The sequence below is a fragment of the Equus caballus genome, chromosome 23 (assembly GCF_041296265.1).
Source record: "Equus caballus isolate H_3958 breed thoroughbred chromosome 23, TB-T2T, whole genome shotgun sequence".
Classification (NCBI taxonomy): domain Eukaryota; kingdom Metazoa; phylum Chordata; class Mammalia; order Perissodactyla; family Equidae; genus Equus; species Equus caballus.
Genome location: NC_091706.1, coordinates 25,387,059 through 25,408,353, shown reverse-complemented (window position 1 = coordinate 25,408,353; position 21,295 = coordinate 25,387,059). Strand labels below are relative to the sequence as shown.

The 21,295-nt window shown below is 39.7% G+C and overlaps 1 protein-coding gene across 12 annotated transcripts in view; it reads left to right on the top strand.

The window, feature by feature from the left end:
• The window catches only part of TLE4 (TLE family member 4, transcriptional corepressor), a 141,655-nt gene that overhangs the window by 47,662 nt on the left and 72,698 nt on the right, over positions 1-21,295 (top strand). For 7 of the 12 annotated variants that reach the window (XM_023627157.2, XM_023627156.2, XM_023627153.2 and 4 more), the window contains one exon: positions 1,783-1,857. The exons of the other annotated variants lie outside the window; for them this stretch is intronic. In XM_023627157.2, the coding sequence (XP_023482925.1) occupies positions 1,783-1,857 (75 nt within the window). The remainder of the gene's footprint in view (positions 1-1,782; positions 1,858-21,295) is intronic. 12 annotated transcript variants of the gene reach the window in all.

The window sequence follows — 21,295 nt, the reverse complement described above, 5'->3', positions numbered from 1 at the left end:
TTTTCTCTGCTTTCCAACTGCTGCCATTTTTCACTACTCTGATACACACATTGCCTTAAATCTAAACATGAGCTCTGTGCTTGGCACATAGTAGGTAGTCAGTAAACATACATGGTCAGGCTGGCTTCGAGGAGAAACTACTGTTACTGCTCATTTTACTGACTATGCCTCTTGATTCCTTTTAGTGTTTTCATAAATCTTTAGGATTTTTACTTTCTTTGGAGAAAAGAGGGAAATTAATTATTTCACTTTGACAAATACTTTATTAAAGAGTAAGAGAATGGATGGAGATATCTATGAAGACTTTGGGATTGCTTCTTAAGCCCTTATTTTTAAACTCTTACAGTTAAAAAAAAAAAAATCAGAGATACGTAGTTTAATGTTCTGAGTTTTAGTAAAAGCTTAAAATGCAGTGATCTGTTATTTGACATTTTTCTTCCCATTAGTTGCAGGCACAAAATACACATTTCTATTAGGAAATCAAGGATGAAAACACCACTTGTAGATGACTAATTTAAGCAGTTTCCCTTCCCACATCACCCCCTCACCCCCCATCACCACCCCTCCACAGCTGGGAGGTGGATAGTGGTCACCCTGGTTGATCTCAGTGACTGTGTGTTTGAGGGTTTTGGAATGTAGTGCGAGGTAGCTCAGGGAGAATTTCATGTTTCACTCGTGGCTTACCTCTTTGTATGTATTGGGCAGTATGATAGCTGAGCTTCATGTTCACTTCAAGTCAGTGGAGAAAGTTAACTACATTTCTCAACTGGGATCAGCCAAAATGAGACTCTTGCCGACCACACAGAGGACTGCCTGTTTCACAGCACAGTCCCTTTGGCTCTTCATTCACTAAACCTAGTGAAAGAAGTCCAGAAGAGACTATTTTAGACCGAATTTGAGTGTGTAGATCCTAGAATGTTCGAGTGTATTTAGTTGGGAATAATATTTACACTTTGGGGGTACTTGTCTAAGCTGTTGTGTATGTCCGAATGTAAGTGAGTGCCTCCATGTTGAGACGTCTGTGCTATTTTTCTAATGTTATAAAAATTACTAATGGCAGTTCTTGCTCATTTTCTTTAGAACTGAATCATGGATAGAGGGATTTTCATATACTATTCGTCCTAGTTTTTCCAAAGGAAAACTAACTTAAACTTGCAGGTTTTGGTTTTTCTATTGCATTTAAAAGAAATACCTGAAGTTCTTAAACTTTACTGCTAGGGAGAGTTGTACATTTTTAATCCCTTTTAAATTTGCAGCCCTTCCTGACAGAAATTAAAATGTGAACACTTTTTACATTTCCAGAAGAAACATGAATGTTTAGTTCTGTATGTCCTTCCGGTGTTTACTCTAACAGACAGCAGGAAAAATTTTAAAAATAAATACTTATAGGAAGTATTTTCAAAGTTTTTATGTAGATGGCAGAGAAAAGGGGGTACAAAGAAAGCAGGTCAAATGGGTTCTGTTGTTTTGTTTGTAGTATTAGTGGAAGGTGTTGGGTCAGTTTGCATCACTGACATGAAAGGAAAATGTAAGCTGCTTCTACCAGTTGTAAGGGAGCATCCTTCATGGGGGCGCAGTTGGATGCCCAGTTAGTTCTCAGCAGTGTAGACCCAAATGTACCCTAGAGATTTAGTCACCCTCCACCTGGGGCTTCTATTTGGAGTATGGAGACCCCTAAATCCTATTTTGCATGTAATTGAAGGTAGAGGACATGTTAGGAAAAGCTGTTCTTGACTGAGTAGACACAAATAATTGTATTCTGTTTCTGATCTTCATTTATAGCACCAGCAACAAGTGGTGCAGGCTGTGGAACGGGCCAAGCAGGTGACCATGGCAGAACTGAACGCCATCATTGGGGTACGTGGCCTTTCCATTTTAGCTCTGATCTTAGTGTTTGTCATCAGTTCTCTTGCTTTCTCTTCTTAAATTTTATTCCATCAAAGGGGCAAAGGGCAATAGAAGTCCATAAAGTGAAATTAAGCACTTTGCCTTCAGTCTCATGTGAAATTTGATGGCTGCCTCAGAAACTTTGGATCACATTCTCACCAATTCAGGTTGACATGTTCCCAAAAATTCTCCCCTAAGGAGACTGGGTAGTTCTCTTTTATAATATTTCTTTTGCAATCAGCTTCTGTTGCTAACCTATGCCAGAAAAAAGATACAGATTGCCCTGATGTCAAAATGGCCTGATTTTTTTATCTTTCCTCAAATATAGATTATCTTAATTATTATCATTTTTAGTGAAATGTGCATTTTCACATCTCCCTGCTACTCTTCCTCCCTTGTGATGAGTGGTTCTTGTGGGCTAGTGTCCATTTGTAGTAGAAAATAATAGATGAACTACACCTTTCTGAAAAATCAGTGGCCTAGTTGTAAAATCCTTCCTGCATAGTAGCATTAATGTTGCATAGAAATCCTGCTGGAATTCATGGGTTTGGGCAGTCACTCCACTTCCATTTTGTTCTCCCAGATTAAGATAACAAGTAATAAAATAAGGTGCTAAAACTTAGAAATAATAAAGGTGAGAAATCTTAGCTGAAAAGAGCACACTACTCACATCTCTATTTATGCACCTGGTACAAGCAGTTCCTTAGGTTATTCTAATAAAGACACTACAACTGTGCCTTCCTCTTTCTGCCCCCTCCCAAATACTTTCTTTTGTGTATAAATTATACACAAAAGTCTTTTCTCTTTTTTCCCCTCAGTGTATCAAACATACTTTGAAATGCTAATTATTCCATTTACTTTCATTAAAATTCAAATTGCCGAGTGAAGATGCGGAGAAGGGTCGCCTGATAATCAATCTGAAGTGAAGATATTGCTTCAATTACGCCTCTGTCTTTTAACAAGGAAATCAGAACTCTGGGGTGACTGCCGATGGTGGTAGGGCAGTAGTCTGATTGTAGCTTGTTTTTTGATGAGCTGTTTTGAGCTCTATTTTGTGTCCCTCTGACCACAAGAAAACAGTGGTAGTAAATTAGAAGACATAATAAAGGAGAAAGAGTAACCTTTATTTCCTCAGAAGGGCTCTTGGGAAAGAAGAGCCTGAATCAGAACAAGCCACACTACAGACTCACTTGTCATACATTTTCTGCCAGGGGTGAGGGAGAGATGAGAGATGATTATGTTTCACAGTTAGTTTTTATTTCCTAAAATTCCAGAAAAGAGTAGCGTAATAAATTTTTTAAAACACTGAGAAGGCATTCATCTTAAAGTTAGTGTATATGTATATATACCAGTTGTGTTTGCTCGAAGTGTGTGTTGTATTCACGCTGGGCTGGTTTTGGTTACCAAATCTCTCGAGGTCACCAGGGGCAGAATCTGCTTTTTTCAGCCGCTACCCTGTCCGCCGTCCGCCGTGAAGGAGACTGTGTGGAGTGAGGACTGACCGGAGGGCTTGCTGGGGCATTTCTGGCTTAGTGTTGATTGATTGTCTGAAATGCTAAAACGCAGGTAGCCATCCTACCTTCTGTCTGGTTGGCATCCTTCTGAAGGAAAACGGTGCTTTTTGTTTCTTTTTCGAGTCTTATTAGTTACTGTCTGTACACTGGAGAGATTAATCTAAATCAAAAACACATTGTTTTGTGTTGGATGTTGCTTAGAAACTTGAGGGGAGGTATAAAATCAGAACAAGTGCCCTTCCCTTCATCACATCAAGTACACTTTTAATACTGTTTTATATCTGTTTCATTTTACATATTTTGTTTTGAATGGGATGGCAGATTGCCTTTTCTCAGGGAAAGGATGACTTATTAGACTGTAGCCAAGTTACTGACAGACATATTGTGCGTGTATGGATTTAATTATTAAAACAAAGCTAATTTAATTTTGTGACTTAAAAACTTATTTGAAGAATTAACTCAGTCGAATTGCATGCTATCAAAGCAGCATGTGCTGTAGTTGCTGGATCTGGTGGGATTTCCAAATTATTTGTATCCTAGTAGAAAATGGAATAAAAAAATCACATAACCTGACTATTCTGAAAAATTGATTGCAGAAATAGAAAAACAAACCCAGCAGTTTTCAGGAGTCACAAACCAAGCAAGAAAAGAGCTCAATTATCAACTTACTTGCTGCCTTTCTGCTGCTGCTGTCCTCTGTCGTCTTTGGTCTTTTGTCTGTTTCAGCCCTGGTAGTGCCTTGTGTCCAGTCGTTTTCAGAGTTGTAACACTGTGGACTTTTAAATGCACCCGCTGTTCTGGCTGCCCTTGGACATGGCCGTGTTGTGAGGTGCTGGTATTTTGACCTGCTACTGAAAGTGGTGAGGGGTCAATTTTAGATTTTTGTTACTTGATCTTTAGAATGTAGTCGGCAACAATTTTGTGCACGGAGGGAATGAAAATTTTTCCTCCTGAGAGGCAAAGCCCTGTCTGAAGCCCCTGCACACCTTCATTTGTTTATCGGTGCACATGCATCTGTTTTATATGTGTGTGCACCATCTACACAAGCACAAATGTTCCCAGATTTAATGAAATCTGATGAAGCACCTTTTTAACTCTGCAATATTATTCTACCTTCATTGGCAAATGAGCCAAACCAGTGATCCATGCAGTTTAAATGCAAAATGCTGAAGTGAGCCTGAAACCTGGAGAGGCAGCTTGTTCTCTTGACAGTAAGCTAGTTGTGTTTAATGGAATGAAACACAGTTATAATGATTTCTTTCACAGGTCATGTTCAGTTTAAAACTGTTGATAGATTGAAATAAGTTAAATATCATTTATCTTTTATTTATAAGGAAAAAACCCAGGAAAATTCCTGTGTTGTTTTCTGCAGTTAATATTTTGTGTTTTGTTTTGAATTGGTCGTATTTTACACTTCCCTGAAGCTTTCCCGCAGTTTCCCCAAATGGGCTGAGGGAGCGTTGTGTCTCTGGTTTGATCTTGTCATGTGTCCTACTAGCCACTGTGTTTTTAAATTAGAATTTCTGCGCGATCACACTGTTGGAACAACACACAAATTGTAGTTTTAAATCAGTAATATGATCTAATTAGAAATGATGTTTTCATTTCCTGTATTATTAAATTGAGTCATCTGACTATCTTAAAATGCTTTTTAAATCCATTACACTATATAATCAGCACATGCTGTGTGAATGTGGTAATGCTTAATAAAGGAGGCTGATTTGGAACCTCATAAGAATCTCTCCAAAGAAACTACCATTAAGAAAAAAGTTTTGTTAGTACAAACATTGCAAAAGGAAATGTTTGGCTTGTAAAAACAGAAAATGGAGTTTCTTTGGATCCCCTCCCCCTCTTTTTTAACCTGACTCTTTGAAGAATAAAATGATAGAAATATGCTTTTTTTTTTTAAAAAAAAGCAAAGCACACTCCCTTAAAGAAATCCTTAAGAACAGGTATGCCATGGTGTTGTAGGAAAATGCAGTTTAGCACAAGAAATGCTGAACCTCAATTTTTAGCAGTGACATTTTAATGATAGGAAGTCTGCAAAATTATTTGCCATCAATTGTGAAGGCAATAACAAGCCTTGGTGGTTTTTCACACTCTCTGTGTTAAGTGCTTTCAGAATGACAGCGTAAACTGTGTTAGAGAACTCCAAGGAAGTAAAACTGATTAAAATGTTCATGCTTGAATGGTGCTGATGGAATAGTTCATTTGGACTTTCTCTACCTCCTGCAGCTCAAGCTGAAATATTAAAATTCAGTGGATTTAAATCTCTCTCCTCTCAGCTCAGGAAAAAAACATTACATTTTAATAGGTTTTAAACCCATAATTCATTGGTTTGGAGCAGCACTATTAAATCTATTTAAATATTACTTGTATTACTAAGGAAATGATTTAAATGACTTTGCCTTTACCATCCTCTGTGTTTGAGTTGATTTAAAAAAAGAAAGACAATACCTTTGGGGTTTTTTTCTTTCCTCTTAACATTTGTTTTATTGTCCTTGTCATATGATTGGCCCTTAAATTATATACATACACATTCCAGATTGGCATTTTGGCAGAGGGTCTTGCTGTATGATAGTTTTAAAACGTGTGTCCCTCTTTTTTCATTATAGATTTCAAAATGCCGTTTTCAGTTTCAGAGGCATTTAGATGCGCCACTGTGGTCATTTCCCTTGTTGTCTTTTTAAACTAATTGGCTGTTAGGCAAAAAACTGAAAGATATAAATTTGTAGGTAAATATAAAAACTTGTGTTTGTGTGTTTGTTTTCCCCTCCCTCACATGACAGCGTCCAATAACACAAAATTTGAATAAAATTAAAAATACAACTTCACTTTCTTAACAAAAGCAAAAGTTATTAAGTATCAAAAAAGCCGTATTTTCCTCTCTTCTGTGTTTACTCATAAAGGGTTTTCCAGAGATATTGTTACTTTTGCAGTGGCCTTGCTGTTGTCCTCTTTTGGGCACAGATATGGCAGCAGTGCTGAGCAGTGTTGTCCTTACCAGGCCCACCTTACCCCTCCTCTGCATTTCTCTCCTGCCTTTGTCATTACAGCATGTTATCCCCAGCTTGAGCCACCTCCCGAAAGCCACACTGGGAAGCTCTTGCATTTTCCCAGTGCTTTTTTTGGGGACTCCACCCTTCATTTACGCATGTGCAGCGTGGAAGCATGAGAGAGCTGCCCCCCACCCCATGGGGTAATCCTCGACCCTTAGGGAGTCAGTCACTGGAAGGCCCCCCTCCTGTCCTTTTGGTGGGCAGTTTTAAGTGCTTTCTGTGTTCCTCCACGAAGGATCCCAGCAGAATGGAGCTTCAGTTGCCTGTGGTGGTGATCAACTCAAGAATATATCCTTGTTTTGAGTTTCTCTCCTCTGATTCACTTTCCCTATGCCCCACGCCTGTTCTGGGATCATTTCTCAAAACTACCGGCAGCCAAGCCCTGTCCCTCCACTTTTCTAGAGGAACTAAGACACTCAGGATTTGACTTCACAGGCCTCAAGCTCTTTAAGGAGGCTTTCTGGTGTGGGTAGGCAGTTGTACTCTTGTGCCAGAATCATGGTTTGTTTTCTGATGTGAATTCTGTGCATAAAACATTTTCTTTAACAGCCTAGCTTTTACATTGTTTTTTAAGTAAGTAATTTTCAGTATACTTACAGGTGAGCTTCCCTTTTTTGTCCTCCCAGCTGATTACTATTGGTATTTTCTAAATATGGAGTAAACTTAAAAACGAGCCAGAAAATTGATTTGTGTTTTATCAGAGATTGTTGTTCAGCTTTGTTACTGTCTACTGAAGAGTGTGCCTGGAGCTTAAAGGCCTTATACGATATGCCGGCCCCTGACGGCATGATGTGCACAGCTTGGTAACACTGGGAAAGGGGAAAGAGGCTGGTGTTCTGTAATTGTAGGGCTTTGCTTACCTGCCCTCAGAAAGCATGATAAAGTTTGATTGCACGTAAGCCAGAGCAGCTGTACATCGTAAGTCCACACATTCCTCTCTATCTTGTACTGGTGTGCCTTCCCCTCACCTTTTCTTTTTAAACTGGTTCATTTACTGTGGATCAGGAGACTATGTTATTGAGTGTTGTAGTCATAATCTAATCTTTGTGCTACAGTTTGATGAGGCTCTAAGAGGCAGTAATTTCCCTTCTCTCATAACAAAGACTCTCATATATTTAAGTAATTTTTTAGCTCTGTCTCCACTTCAGAACTCCGTAAAAAACCTCGGTAAAGAACAGGATTTGTAATTTATGCGTATGGTGTGCTTTTAATTTCTGTTACAAAGCTGCCCTAGAAGAATTTTTTCTTGTTGCTAACGTGAAGGACTACTGTTTGTTCTTTGCATTGAGGGAGGAGATCTCTCCTCCTTCCCCCAATAAATGCATTTTCATGGCTCCAGGTAGAGTTAAGTGCAGAGAGTCACAAGAGCTGTAGAATGTCTCTCACTGGGTGCCTCTGACTTAGCTTAAGGTATGTGAGCATTGGGCTCCCGCTAGGAAGAGAACAGAGTTTCCCAGATCTGGGAATCTGCATTTCATTCACACCACAACACAGCAGGCCCAACCTGTATAGGGGTCCAGGGGTCCTGGTGGAACTGTTACACAGAAAAACAGCTTTCACTCAAGGCAGCTTGCAAGCTTGTTTGCACATTGTTATCCCTAATGATTGGTTAGTGTCCTCCCATTTTGCTTCCCTTTCTCTAATTCTCTGATTGACTTCCTCCTGGTAGTGTTCCTGCAAGCAGCACCTCCAGCTCATGTCTAGTAAGCCTTCTTTCCCTGTGCGCCCAGCCTGCCTTGTGTCCCTGAGAGCTGGGAGGGAGGGAGCTGGCCTAGGCTGTAAGACAGGCAAGCTCACCCCAAACGGGCAGCGAAAGAGTTGGTGACTTAGGCTAAGTTTTAAGGACTATTATTGTGTATTCCTCAAAGCTCCCTCTGTTTGAGAAAATCCTACCTGAAAATGCATTCGTGATCTTAAGTGTTCTCCTAAAGACCTTTTGTAGAAAGGTTAAAACCTTTTAGTGAATGGTAAGAATGATTTATGATTACATCCACTCATTCATTCATTCCACAAATATTTGAGTATCTTCACCAAATCCTATCAAAGGGGCACATTTTAATTTTCACTTTGAATGTTATTTTTAAATGTTTTCTGAAATGATCCTCAAATTACATTTAAATCATTTTATTAAGGTTTTATTAGTTGTAATCGTTTTTGGTTTTACATTTTACTACACATAATAAGCTTTTAATTAACACATTTTAATTTTGGTACAACTTCAGTTTCCAAGGATAACAGGGTAAAGAAAGAGATAATAGAAAACATGATAAAAATGAGGCTGCATATGTTTACAGATTTGTATATTTTTTATATTTGCAGCTATTTGGAATTAGGAATCTAGAAATACGAATCATTATTCTTTTTTTAAGTCAGGTTTATTGAGGTCTAGTTTACATAGAGGAAATTTTCCTTTTCTAGCATACGGTGTGATGAGTTTTGACCACCAAGTGCAGTTGTGTAACTGCCACCACTCTCAAGATACAGAGCATTTCTCTCTAGCCCTACCCTGTTCCTCCAAATTCTCTTATTCTTTGTAGTCAGTGCTATTCTCTACTCTAGTCCCTGGAGACCACCGATAATGTTTTTTCTTCCAAAGTGAGCATTTTTGAGAATGTTGTGTAAGTGGAATTACACACTATAATGTAGCCTTTTGAGTTTTCATCCTTCATTTAGCATAATGCCTTTGAGATCTGTCCGTGTGTTTCCCTGGATCAGTACTAGTTAGTGCCTTTGTAGAGCTGGGTAATATTCCATTATATGGATGTACCCGTTTGTTTACCTTCACCCCTTGAAGGACATTGGGTTTTCTCCAGGTTTTGGTGATTCGTAAATAAAGCCCCAAGAAATATTCACATACAGGTTTTTGTAGAATATAAGTTTTCATTTGGGGGGCAGTTACTTGGAAGTAGGATTGCTCAGTTTTACGTTTAACTTTCTAAGTGGCTGCCCTAGGTTTGCCAAGTGACCATTTTGTTTTCAGTCTCACTAGTCTGTATGAGAGAGCCCTTGCTCCACATCCTCACCAGCATGTGGAATTCTAGGTTTTTGGAGTTTTTTAGCCGTTTCTAATAGCTGTACGGTGGTACTCATGTTTTTATGCATTTCTGTAATAGCTAATGAGGTTTCTTTTTATGTGCTTGTTTCCCATACCTATATCTTCTCTGACGAGTATCTGCTCAAATCTTTGCCTTGTTTTTTCTTGAGTCAGTTCTTTTTTATTTTTGAGTTTTGAGAGTTTTTTAATATTCTGGATTTAAGTCCTTCATGTATTTTTCAAATATATTCTCCCAATCTGTGGTGCTTAATTTTTTTTAATAGTGTTTGAAGAACAGAAGTTTTTAACATGGATGATGTCTAATTTATGACTATTTTTTATGAGTCTTACTTTTGATGTGTTCCTCAGTGATCTTTGCCTAACCCACCACAAAGGTTTTCTTGTAGAAATTTTACATTTAGGTCCATGATCCAGTTGAAGTTAATTTTTGTTTATGGCGTGAGTTGTGGGTAGAGTTTCTTTTTTCTTTTTTTTTTCAGATGGACATCCGATTCACTGGTTCCAGCACCATTTGTTGAAAAGACTGTCTTTTCTCCATTGAATTGCATTTGTACCATTGTTGAAAATTGATCGACTCTATGTGTGGGTCCATTTCTAGGCTCTATTCTCTTCCGTTCGAGTGCATAGCTAGTCTTTTGCCAGTGACACAGTGTCTTGATTTCTGTAGCTTTCATTATTGATATTCTCCATTCTATTTTGTGCTTATTCTTTACTGTTCTCACCCTCTTTCCAGTACCCCTCAGAGCTCTGGTTAAAACTCAGAACTCAGGAAGGTTAACCCTTTGCTCTGATGGCTGCCCATTTTGCTTAGAATGAAGTTGAAATTTCTTACCATGGCCTGCAAGACGGTGAGCTGACCCTTCACCCACCTCTCTGATGTCGTCTACTACTCATTCTCTTTATTTGACTTGTCCTTCAGGCACATGGCCTTTTTCTTCTGTCCCTAGATCACCCCAGGCATCTTCTTGACTGAGGGTTTGTGCACCACCTCTTCCACCCTCTAGAATGTCCGTCTTCCACCTCTTGACGTGGTTTTCCTCATGCTCTTCTTTGAAGTCCCATCTCAGATTTCATCTCCTGAGAAAGGATTTCTCTGGCTGGCAGATGTTAATAGCTCTTTCACATAACTCATTCTCTGTCCCATTAGCCCATTTTATTTTTCTCATAGCAATAACCATTTATGTGTGTGATTTTCCCGTCACTAGAACGTGAGATCTTGTTCATTTCTATAGCCATGGTGCCTAGGACGATATCTAGCTCATCTTTTTCAATAAATATTTGTACAATAAGTACTCAGTAACTGTTGAATAAATGTACAATAATTTGTTTATAATATTTAATAAAGATCTGTTCAATAAATATTTGTTAAATGAACAAATAATCAGTTTTGAGCTATTTTCACATTGGGACTTTTACCCCCACAATTTTGAGCCAAGATTGAGAGAAATTGTGAACTGATAGATAATACACAATTCTGGCTATCACCTATATAGTATGAGCTTAGGAATTTCACTTAGAAGTTTTCTCACCTGCGGTGTAGAATGCAGGACCGGAGCTGATAGCCCCTGAAGTATTATCTGCTCTTCTAACATCGTATGGTTTTGTAAACCTCTTTGTTTTGATGATCATAGGATATTTTTAAAACTTAGGGACCTTTTGATTTCTCTGGATTTATTGTATCCCTAGGCTTATATTCTTTTCCCTAAACATGTAACTAAAAATAGCAAATGTTTTTGAGTATTTGCTTTGTGTCAAGTACTGTGCTAAGCATTTGCATGTATTATTCTATTTAATCTTCACATCATCCCCACGTGGAAGGTAGTCTTACTGTCCCCAACTTTGCAGATAATGAAGCTAAGGCTCCGAAGGGTTGTTAGTAGTTTTCTGAAGGCCACACAGGGAGAAACTGGTAGAATGGGGATCTAAACTTAGACTGACTTCAGAGCTCACGCATTTAACCGTTCTGTTACACTGTCCCTTATTTGTTCCCTCGACTTGTGTTCGTCTTTCTCTTACACTAGGATCAATAGTCTCTTTATCCCTCTGTGCTAATAGGATTGTCCAGTGCTTAGTGTCCAGAGTGCAAGGAGAGAAATGGAAGTTGGGTGTGCCTGATGCACATAGTAATTGGTTAGCCTAAGTTCTCTGAATTGTATTAGTTCCATAGAGCAGTTGGATACTTTTGACTCCTGCTATTGTTTCCTGTCTGTTGTAACTTACTCTCCTACGTGAGAATCAACAGTTGTCATAAACACTACTACCAAAGCAAGTATTTTAAACTTAGGTCCTTGGATCTTCTCAGATTTCATGCTTGGGTCTTAGGCTGTTCATTAGCTCCCTGAGATGTTGGCAAAATTGTGTGTGGGGGTGGGAGGGTGGGGTATACGTTTCCTGGGGAAGAAATTTTGATCTTAGATTCACCAAGGGTCCCATGACGCAAAAATGTTTAAACCTGTGCTTATGGGACTAGAACTCTGCAAGATCCAGATAGGAAAGAACAAAGTGTTTGGTGGAAAACCTGTAGCTAGAAAGCACTTGTCTATAGCATTACGAGGAGACATTGCTGGATGGTTGTTCAGAAACCTGGAAATCAGGAGTTGACACTGAATTTGTTTCTAAATATTGGGGGAGTTTCTTCAACTATTGACGGGTTGGGGAAAAAAACAACTACATTTTGTTGATACTGTCATAGGTATTATGGAAAATAAGTTAGCCACATTAAACATTTAAACTTTAACTAACAATTAATGATAATGACTGCTTGGGATATTGTTTATATTAAAAGGAATTAACTGGAGCCAGCAGCTCAAATAGTCATAAAGAAAGTACAGGCAAGTAAATATTTCTTCAGAATGCTTTGTGTTTTACTTTCCTGTTTATAGAAACATCCTTTAAAGTTCTGGGGCACAATGACAACTAAGAACTGGTCCCTGCCCCTTCAGCGCTCATGGTTTCATGAGAGGAGTAGATCCATAGATGGATAAATCTCATTTATATAAATTTGTGAACCAAGCACAAGGGGAGACTGACTGGGGTGGCAGTTATCCATGAAAATAAAAGTGAGGGTCAGCTAATTAGAGCAGTGGGTGAGGAAGGGGGATGACTGGTAGGCAAGGAACAATGGGTCCACGCTAGGGGACGTAAATAAGTTAGAACCCATAGAGATTGCTGGGATATTTTGGAGAGTTCTGTCTTTGAAATTATTTCATTGCCTTATACTACATAAACTGTGTATTTTTTCTCTGCTTCCATTTCTCCATCTTGAGAAAATCTTGTCCATCCTACTTGTGAATAACAACTGCTTCATGGGTTATAGTAATATTGCAAACTTAAATAATGATGTTGACCTACTAAGCAAGAGTTTTAGCTAAACCCCCCCCCTCCCCCCCAACCCTTTTAAGAAAAAATAAAGATGGCACATTCTTGATCCCTTTTTAAGGTGCTTCCCTGGCTAGTCTGCCCTTGTGAGTCTCGTACGTTTTTTCCCCTTGGTAGATTCGTAACAAAGGAAAGAGTTTATCTTGGCCCAGCTTGTCTTCTGTGGCCAACAGGGACAGTGCCACTGTGGTCCCAAAGCAAAGTGGCAGTCATGTTGTATTTTTTTATTTCCCTAGGGTGTTTCTGGATTGACCCAAAGCAATTTGTAGACACAGCTCTGCACAAATTAATATCTGGGAGAAGAAACTGTTGAGAGGAGAAAAACAGTTCAAGCTACTGTCTACTTGGATTGAAAGCTCAGAGGTTGCTCCTGGGTTTCTTTCAGCTAATAGCCTCAGAATGGCCTATGAGTAAAGACAGATGTCAAGGGGCTGGCTCGGTGGCGCAGTGGTTACGTTCACATGTTCTGCTTCTCGGTGGCCCCGGGGCTCGCCGGTTCGGATCCTGGGTGCAGACATGGCACCACTTGGCAAAAGCCATGCTGTGGCAGGCGTCCCACATATAAAGTAGAGGAAGATGGGCACAGATGTTCGCTCAGGGCCAGGCTTCTTCAGCAAAAAGAGGAGGATTGACAGTAGTTAGCTCAGGGCTAATCTTCCTCAAAAAAAAAAAAAAGACAGACAGATGTCAAGGCAGGTTTTGTTGGTTGTTTCTTATGGGCAGAGCCTACCTCCTACAATGGAGGCTAAAACATTCCAGATACTCTGTCCAGCCTTCCTCACAGCTGAGCTGTGGGCATGTGACCCTGTCTAGGTCAATGAGATATAAGGAGATACCTTCTTGTCCTTAACAGAAAGAACCATAAAGAGAGAATTACCCTCCTTTCTGCATTTGAACATGGTCATGTGAGATTATGAGTTAATGCTTGGAGATGTGGCAGCCATCTGGGGGGAAATGGGATACAAGAGAGGCCACAAGAATCAGAGATGTTGACCCGGAGGCTTGATATTGCCAAGTCATCCAACCAACTCAGGACCACTTCTGTGAGAATTAAACACCCCTATTATTTAAAGGCCACTTTCATTTGGGCATTCTGTAACTTGCAGAGGAGCTATCTTAACTGATATACTGTAATGCCATGGTGACTTTCTACATATGTATCAAAATTGGAAACAACCTGAGCTTTAACCCAGTGATTGAGGATTGCTCAAGCGAACTCTCATATATCTATACAATGGCGTATATTGTGTAGCCATTACAAATGATGTCGTGGTCAAAGCATTACTTAGGGATATGGGAAAATGTTTTTTGATACACACTAAATAGAACAAGAAGTAGCATTTTAAATTACAGGATAGCATGATGCATTGAAATGCATTGAAAAATACTAGATGGACTCAACCAACGTTATATTAGTAGTTTTCTTTGGATGGTAGGATTATGCTTGGCTTTTGATTTCTTTCCATTCTATTTGTCTTCGTTTAACATATAGCTTGTCCAATCTAAAAAAGTTAAAACCATGAACCTAAAACTGCTCTATAAAAGTAAAGTATTAAAAAATTATAAAACAATTTTTTTCTAGGCCCATTCTTCCTCTCTTCTTCCCCATCTGAATTAATAGTACAAGCATCTACCCAGTTAGTTGAGGCCCGACTTTACAAGGTATCCTGTAAAATTTCAGAGGGGCCAGCCTGGTGGCCCAGCAATTAAGTTTGCGTGTTATGCTTCAGTGGCCTGGGGTTCGCCAGTTCAGCTCCCGGGTGTGCACCTGTGCACCGCTTGTCAAGCCATGCTGTGGCAGGTGTCCCACATACAAAGTCGAGGAAAATGGGCACAGAGGTTAGCTCAGGACCAGTGTCGCTCAGCAAAAAAGAGGAGGATTGGCGGTAGATGTTAGCTCAAGGCTAATCTTCCTCAAAAAAAAAAAAATTTTTCAGGAAAAAAAGAGTTTGTTTTTTATCTTGAAGTAGAGAATGATTTCTTAATGGGTTGCAGAAAGCTCAAACCATAAGAAAAAAGATTGATAATATTACTCAGTTAAAATTAAAAACATCTGTTCTTCAAAAGATATCTTAAAGAAAATGAAAAGACAAGCCAGAAACTGAGAGAAGGTATTTGTAACACATATAGCCAAAAATTGATTATGATCCAGCCTATACCAGTTAAGGACAAACTAAAAGTTCAACTTAAAAAACAAAACAAAACCAAAAAAATTCACCACAGCCTAAAAGTCTTATTATTATTAATATTTTTTAAAGATAGGCTTTTTCTTTTTGGTGAGGAAGATTGACCCTGAGCAACATCTGTTGCCAATCTTCCTTTTTTTGTTTCTTTTTCCCCTTCCCCAAAGCCTCAATACACAGTTGTGTATCCTAGTAGTAGGTCCTTCTAGTGCTTCTATGTGGGATGCCGCCACAGCATGGCTTGATGACTGATGTGTCCGTCTACGCCCAGGATCCAAACTGGCGAACCCCGAGCAACTGAAGTAGTGTGTGTGAACTTAACCACGACGCTACCAGGCCTGCCCCAGGGTTGTCTTACTCTTAAATGAAAGTCTAATGCCCTTTCCTTCGTCCATGATCGGATTCTTCTAATATTCATATTCTGTCACACTTGCCCCTTGCTCCCTGGGTTCCCATCAGACTTCCTTTTTTTCCTTGGCCCCTCAGGCACCTTTCCTCTTCTGGGCCTCTGCAACTGCTTTTCTCTCACCTGCGATTCCCTTCTCCCAGTTCTCTGCAATGTACTCTCATTCTCAGCCTTCAGGTCTCAGTTCAAGATCACTTCCCTAGAGGGGCTGTCTCTGTTGATTTTTTATGAATGAAGGATTGTTTACCTCTTGTGGTAAGACCTCCCTAGTTAAGAAAGATGAGGTAGCCGACTGGGTGGTGTGGCACGTGCTCCATTCTTGATGCTGATGCATTCTCCCACCAACTTTTACCTCGAGTCTCAGTGTGCAGGTGTTGGCCTGTAAAATTCTGCAGCCAATTCCAATGTTGGGGAGCTAGGTTCATGCCACCAGGCAATTCTCAACCATCAGCTGGGTGTCCTACAATTCAATTCACTTCTGATACTGTCTACTGTGAGATGGCGTCAGATCTCACAGGTTAAGAACTCAGTCCTACAAGACTGTCCTCCCACCCCGCTGCTTCAGATGCCAATTGCAAGTCCAGGTTTTCACCTTTGCTTCCAACAGCCCCTTCCTTGGGTTTGAGTAATTTGCTTGACCGACTCATAGAACTCAGAGAAACATTTTACTTACTAATTACTTGTTTATTATATGAGTATAACTCAGGAACAGCCAGATGGAAGAGATGCTTAGGGCAAGGTATGGGGAAAGGGACCATACTGTCGCTGAGGTGCCACACTCTCCACATCTTCACATATTCATCAAGCCAGAAGCCCTCTGGACCCTGTCCTTTTGGGTTTCTATGGAGGCTTTGTTACATCAGCAGGATTGATTACATCATTGGCCGTTGATGATGGAACGCAATCTCCAGGCCCTCTCCCCTCCCAGGAGGTTGAGGAGTGGGACTGAAAGTTCCAACCCTCTAATCACATGGTTGGTTCCCCTGGCAACTAACTCCCATCCTTAGGTGTTTTCCTAAAGTCACCTAATTAAAATAACAAAAGATGTCCTTATTGCTCTCATCATTTAGGAAGTTTCAAGGGTTTTAGGAGCTCGCTGGCAGAAATGGAGATGAAGACCAAATATATATTTCTTGTTATAAATACAGTATCACAGCCTGGTTCAGTGTTCTTCAAATGGCAGGTCATGAGAGTCACGAGTATGCAGTGAAATAATTCAGTGAGCTGTAGTCAACATTTTTTACTAAAAAATATAAAAGAGTAGAAAACATTAGAGTGTGCCACACATAGTATTTGGTATTGTATGCTGAACTTTTCATTTACATGTGTATTGTATACACAGGAAACACACGAGTTGTCAGAATGTTGGGAAGCAACTCATCTAGGTATCATCTGAGGTTCATTCTACTTGTAAAGTTCGAAGATCAAGTGCAAGGTTGTTGAAAACCTAAAGTAGATAGGCTTTTTAAATGTGGCTTTACTTTTTTTAAGTACTCTGAAGTAACAAAAGAAAGGTTTTCTGAGCAGGATCCCGTCCTTATCTTGGTGACGTATGACTAAAATACAAAATAGCAGCATCAGTTTCAATAAGATAATGTGTTAAAAATCTCTGAAAAAAATTCTTTAAATAGCTTAAACAACTACTTCCTCTGGGAAATTGTATTTCTATTATTAATTTGCTTAGAAATACCTTTCTTAGTAAACTTGGGACCAATTCAGAAAAAATTCTAACAGGGTCACTGATGGGAAAGTTAATATAATGAATCAGGTGTTTGGCTTTTATGCCCTCCTTTTCTTGCTGGTATTACTTCATGAGTTACATTGCAGTTAGGACGATGGAGTCCTTGGCACTGCACTCCTGGGCTTTGCTTCTTTTCTCTGTTACCTGTCCTCGCCTTAAAGACTAGGCCGGGGATCTTGAGGACCACAGGGAGCTGTGGTTTTATGCTGGCCGCGCGCATCTTTCTTGGGTTGCTCTAAATGCAGGTCCTTCCCCTGCAGTAAATCTCATGGTTTAAGTCATCAGGAATGAGTTACAGATAAGCTTAGGTTGAAAAGTTCCTTCGTTTGTTCTTTTTTTATTCTTGTTTCTTTTCATTTGTTCACTGAAACTTTAGCTTCTGCTAGAGGTATTTGTTAAAAGCAAGAACTCCCAATCTTTTGGCCAGAAGGGCACATCTTGTTTTCCCCACCCCCACAACTAGAGGGAAGTGGAAAGAATAGTAAAACAAACACGGTGTACTCATCACCTAGATTCACTAGTTAATATTTTGTCACTTTTGCTTTATGTTTGTGTATACACACACAGACGTACATACTCTTTGTGCTGAACTGTTTGAAGGCCAGGGTCAGTCATGATGACATTTCACACCTTAACACATCAGCTTGCATCTTCTGTGAGCAAGGGCCCTTTCCTGTATAAACATGACACAGTGAACCGTCCACATAGCCAGTTTATAGCTCATATTCTTATTTCCCCAGTTGTCCACAAAATGTCCTTGATAGCACCTTTTCCTCCCTCACGCTTTCCCCTAATCTAGGACTCACATTACAAAATGCCTTTGTTGTCCTGTCTCTTTAGTCCTCTCTCGTGTAGAACAATCCCCAAACCATTTTACTTTATGACATTGGCATTTCGAAGATTCCAGGCCAGGCTTATGGAATGTCCCACAATCTGGATTTGTCTGGATTGTTTGCTTATGTTTAGGTTCAGGTGAAGCATTTTTAGTAAAAATACTACCCCTTGTTTCACATTATCGGTGAAGTTTGGTAATCTGTGGGGTGATGCTTTGACACTGAGTAACCTGTTCCTAGCAGCTGTTTACCCAGGGGTTTTAGCATCTGTTGATACCATTAATACATTTGAAGTGGTGAAGTGGTAAATTTTAAATTTTTTCTCCTTTAAATTAATATTATTCCATAAAGAAGAGGACCCCGACCCTCCCCCCGCCCCCCGTGTGTGTGTGTGTGTGTGAGTGTGGAATTTTTTCCAATAACAGCAGCCGCCATTTATTGAGTGCTTATTATTTGCCAAGCACTGTGCTAAGGGTTTTATATGCACAGTCTCATATAATTCTCCCCACAGTCTTAGGGAGGTAGATTTTATAACTGTCCCCACTTTGTACATGAAGAAACCGAGACTTGGAAAGGTGAAGTGACGGCTCTTGCTTACATAGATGGTAAGCATTCCAGCCAGGTGGCTCTGATGCTACTTCATTATGATGCGTCCCTGAATGCCATCCGGGTCTCCTTTCTCAGACTCAGCCCAACCCCGACAGACAGTGTCCTTACTAAAAGGGTATCTTTACAGTCCAAGGAGTATAGATACCAGCCTAGTCCTGGGCCCTCACCTGTGCTTGCTGCTCTATTTCAGAGTCTGTTGCCCCCTCTCTCCTGGCCCCTCTGAAGGTCTCTTGGGCCCTCCCTCACTTATCTCCTAGCCTGGCGGCTCCTGGGTGGATCGCAGCACACGTGCTGAGTGCACGCAGCTTGGCCAGCTGGTAGAAGAGGAGTTGTGGGCCTGGGAGCCGTTCTGTAGTCCTTTGCCCCAAAATGCCCCACAGCTCCTCCTGTTTTCTTGGGGACCCATGGATCCCCCTCCTGGAAACTTTTTATTAAAATGTGTTCTAATCTATTATACTTACTATTCCTCATGCTTAAGTTGTGCTTAAGTTGTCTGAAGTTTTGCCAGTGAGGACCCCTTGAAGTTGGCTTGTTGTCCTGTTTGTCACTATCCATTAGTCTAGGGAGCTTTCTTGCTTTCTGCAAGATGTAGCAGGCTCACCTTGCACTTTTTTTTTTAAAGAAACCAAGATATGGCACTAAGTGTGCTCATAGCTACTGGAGTGTCATTACTTCTAAGAAAAATGCGTATTTTTTTTTGAGGATCCTTCTGTTGTTGATAGCATAGTAGGGATGAGGAACAAGAAAACCTCTGTCTGGTTTCCAGTTGGAGATGGTCCAGAATTGTTAGGGACGTGTATGGACTGCAACTGTGCCCTCACCCAGCTCCTGGTTGGTCATTAGCCTGTCAAACCCTGGTGATCAAGTAGTTGGGGACATTCAATTAAAAAGAATTCCTGTCTTTGCTCAGAAAGATAACATTTCCTGTGAACTTCAATTTGCAGCGATTTTTTTTCTACCCTTCCTTACAAACTTGAAACTGCAAGGAAATAATTCTTTCTTACAGAAACTCCAGTAAAAAGCTATTAACAGAACTGAGGCTCTGTCTACCACCTCATTGCTATATATTTTCAGAAATAATTACTATTTTTCAAAATTAAATTTATTATCTTAATGGAGTACTTACTTGCCTACGTTTCAAGTTCACTCCATTTTAGTGTTTATTCTCTTGAATGGCTTAGCAAGGGAACAGAAAAGAGGATTTTTCTTTTGTATTGTGGTTTGAGATGAGTTGTTTGTTGTTGTTTAATGTCACCCAAAGATAATCATGGCTTAGGAATGCCAGTGAGAAGAATTTTTCCAAGATATGTATCTTTCTCAGTATATTATTCTCAGTTATGGTTACATACAGTGTAGTTTGTTTTTTTTTTAAGATTTTATTTTGCCTTTTTCTCCCAAAACCCCCCAGTACATAGTTGTGTATTTTTAGTTGTGGGTCCTTGTAGTTGTGGCATGTGGGACGCCGCCTCAGCGTGGCCTGATGAGCGGTGCCATGTTTGCGCCCAGGATTTGGACTGGTACAACCCTGGACCAGCAAAGCAGAGCTCGTGAACTTAACCACTCAGCCACGGGGCCGGCCCCCAGTGTAGTTTATTTTAATGTTTAATTGGTACTGCTGCAGTATATGCCATCCTCTTTGATTCTTTGGCTTTATTGTTTTTTGGGTTTTTCCTTCTAAAATCAACATTTAACCTACCGGTTAGTAATTATGTAGAATGGTGATTTATCTTAAATTATTTTAGTAAGAAATCAATGTTGATCTGTGTACTCAATATACATTTGCCTTCCCTCTGTCTTTAAAAGCAAGAGGTTTGATGTTTCTTAGCGTGACTAGAGGGTGAAGTAGTAACCCTTTGCAGGTTAATTGCTCTGTAATTAGCACAGATGGGGCAGGGATCTGAGGACAGTGTTAGTGTCATGGGGAAACATCTCCAAGCTTTCTTCTATTGTAGGGCAGTCCGTTAGGTTACCTACTCTCAGCTCCTTGAGTAATATCCAGAGAGACTTGACTCCTTCTCCAGGGAATCTGCTTTGAGTTTTCCTCTGTTGATGAGATTCTTTTTTATATTGAATTCTTGAATGTTATTTGAAATTTGGTAAAACCTTTTTTTAAATAGAGGAAAGGGTGAAGTTCAGTTTAGCTGTTGGTGACTTACTGTTTTTATTTAAAGAAGATGGCCTCTAGGTCATTGATTTCATTGACTAATCAAGAGTCATCATCTGTTGTATCTGTCAGTTTATTACTACGACAGTTTCTAAGGTGAGAAAACTTACAAAGAAGCTTAAAAATGACCACTGAATATGGAGTGGTCTAGTTTATTGATGTAAACATTTTAAAACCTACCAAAGTATTTCAGTATATCTGTCTTATATTTTTATCTTATACTTTTTGGTGACTTATTTAATCTCATTTTTATCGTAGTTTTATATTTTAAACACTTGATAAAAATTATTACTTTCTATAGGATGCTGTACCAAGTGTGCTTTTTTTGGTTTGATATTTTCTGTGTATGATGGATGACTTGTAAAAGGGGTTTATGGTAACCCCTTCTCATTTTTTTTCCTCATAAGTTCTAGGCATATTCTTTTGAACAATCTGACTGTAATTTGGATGTTGGCATTCATAAGAT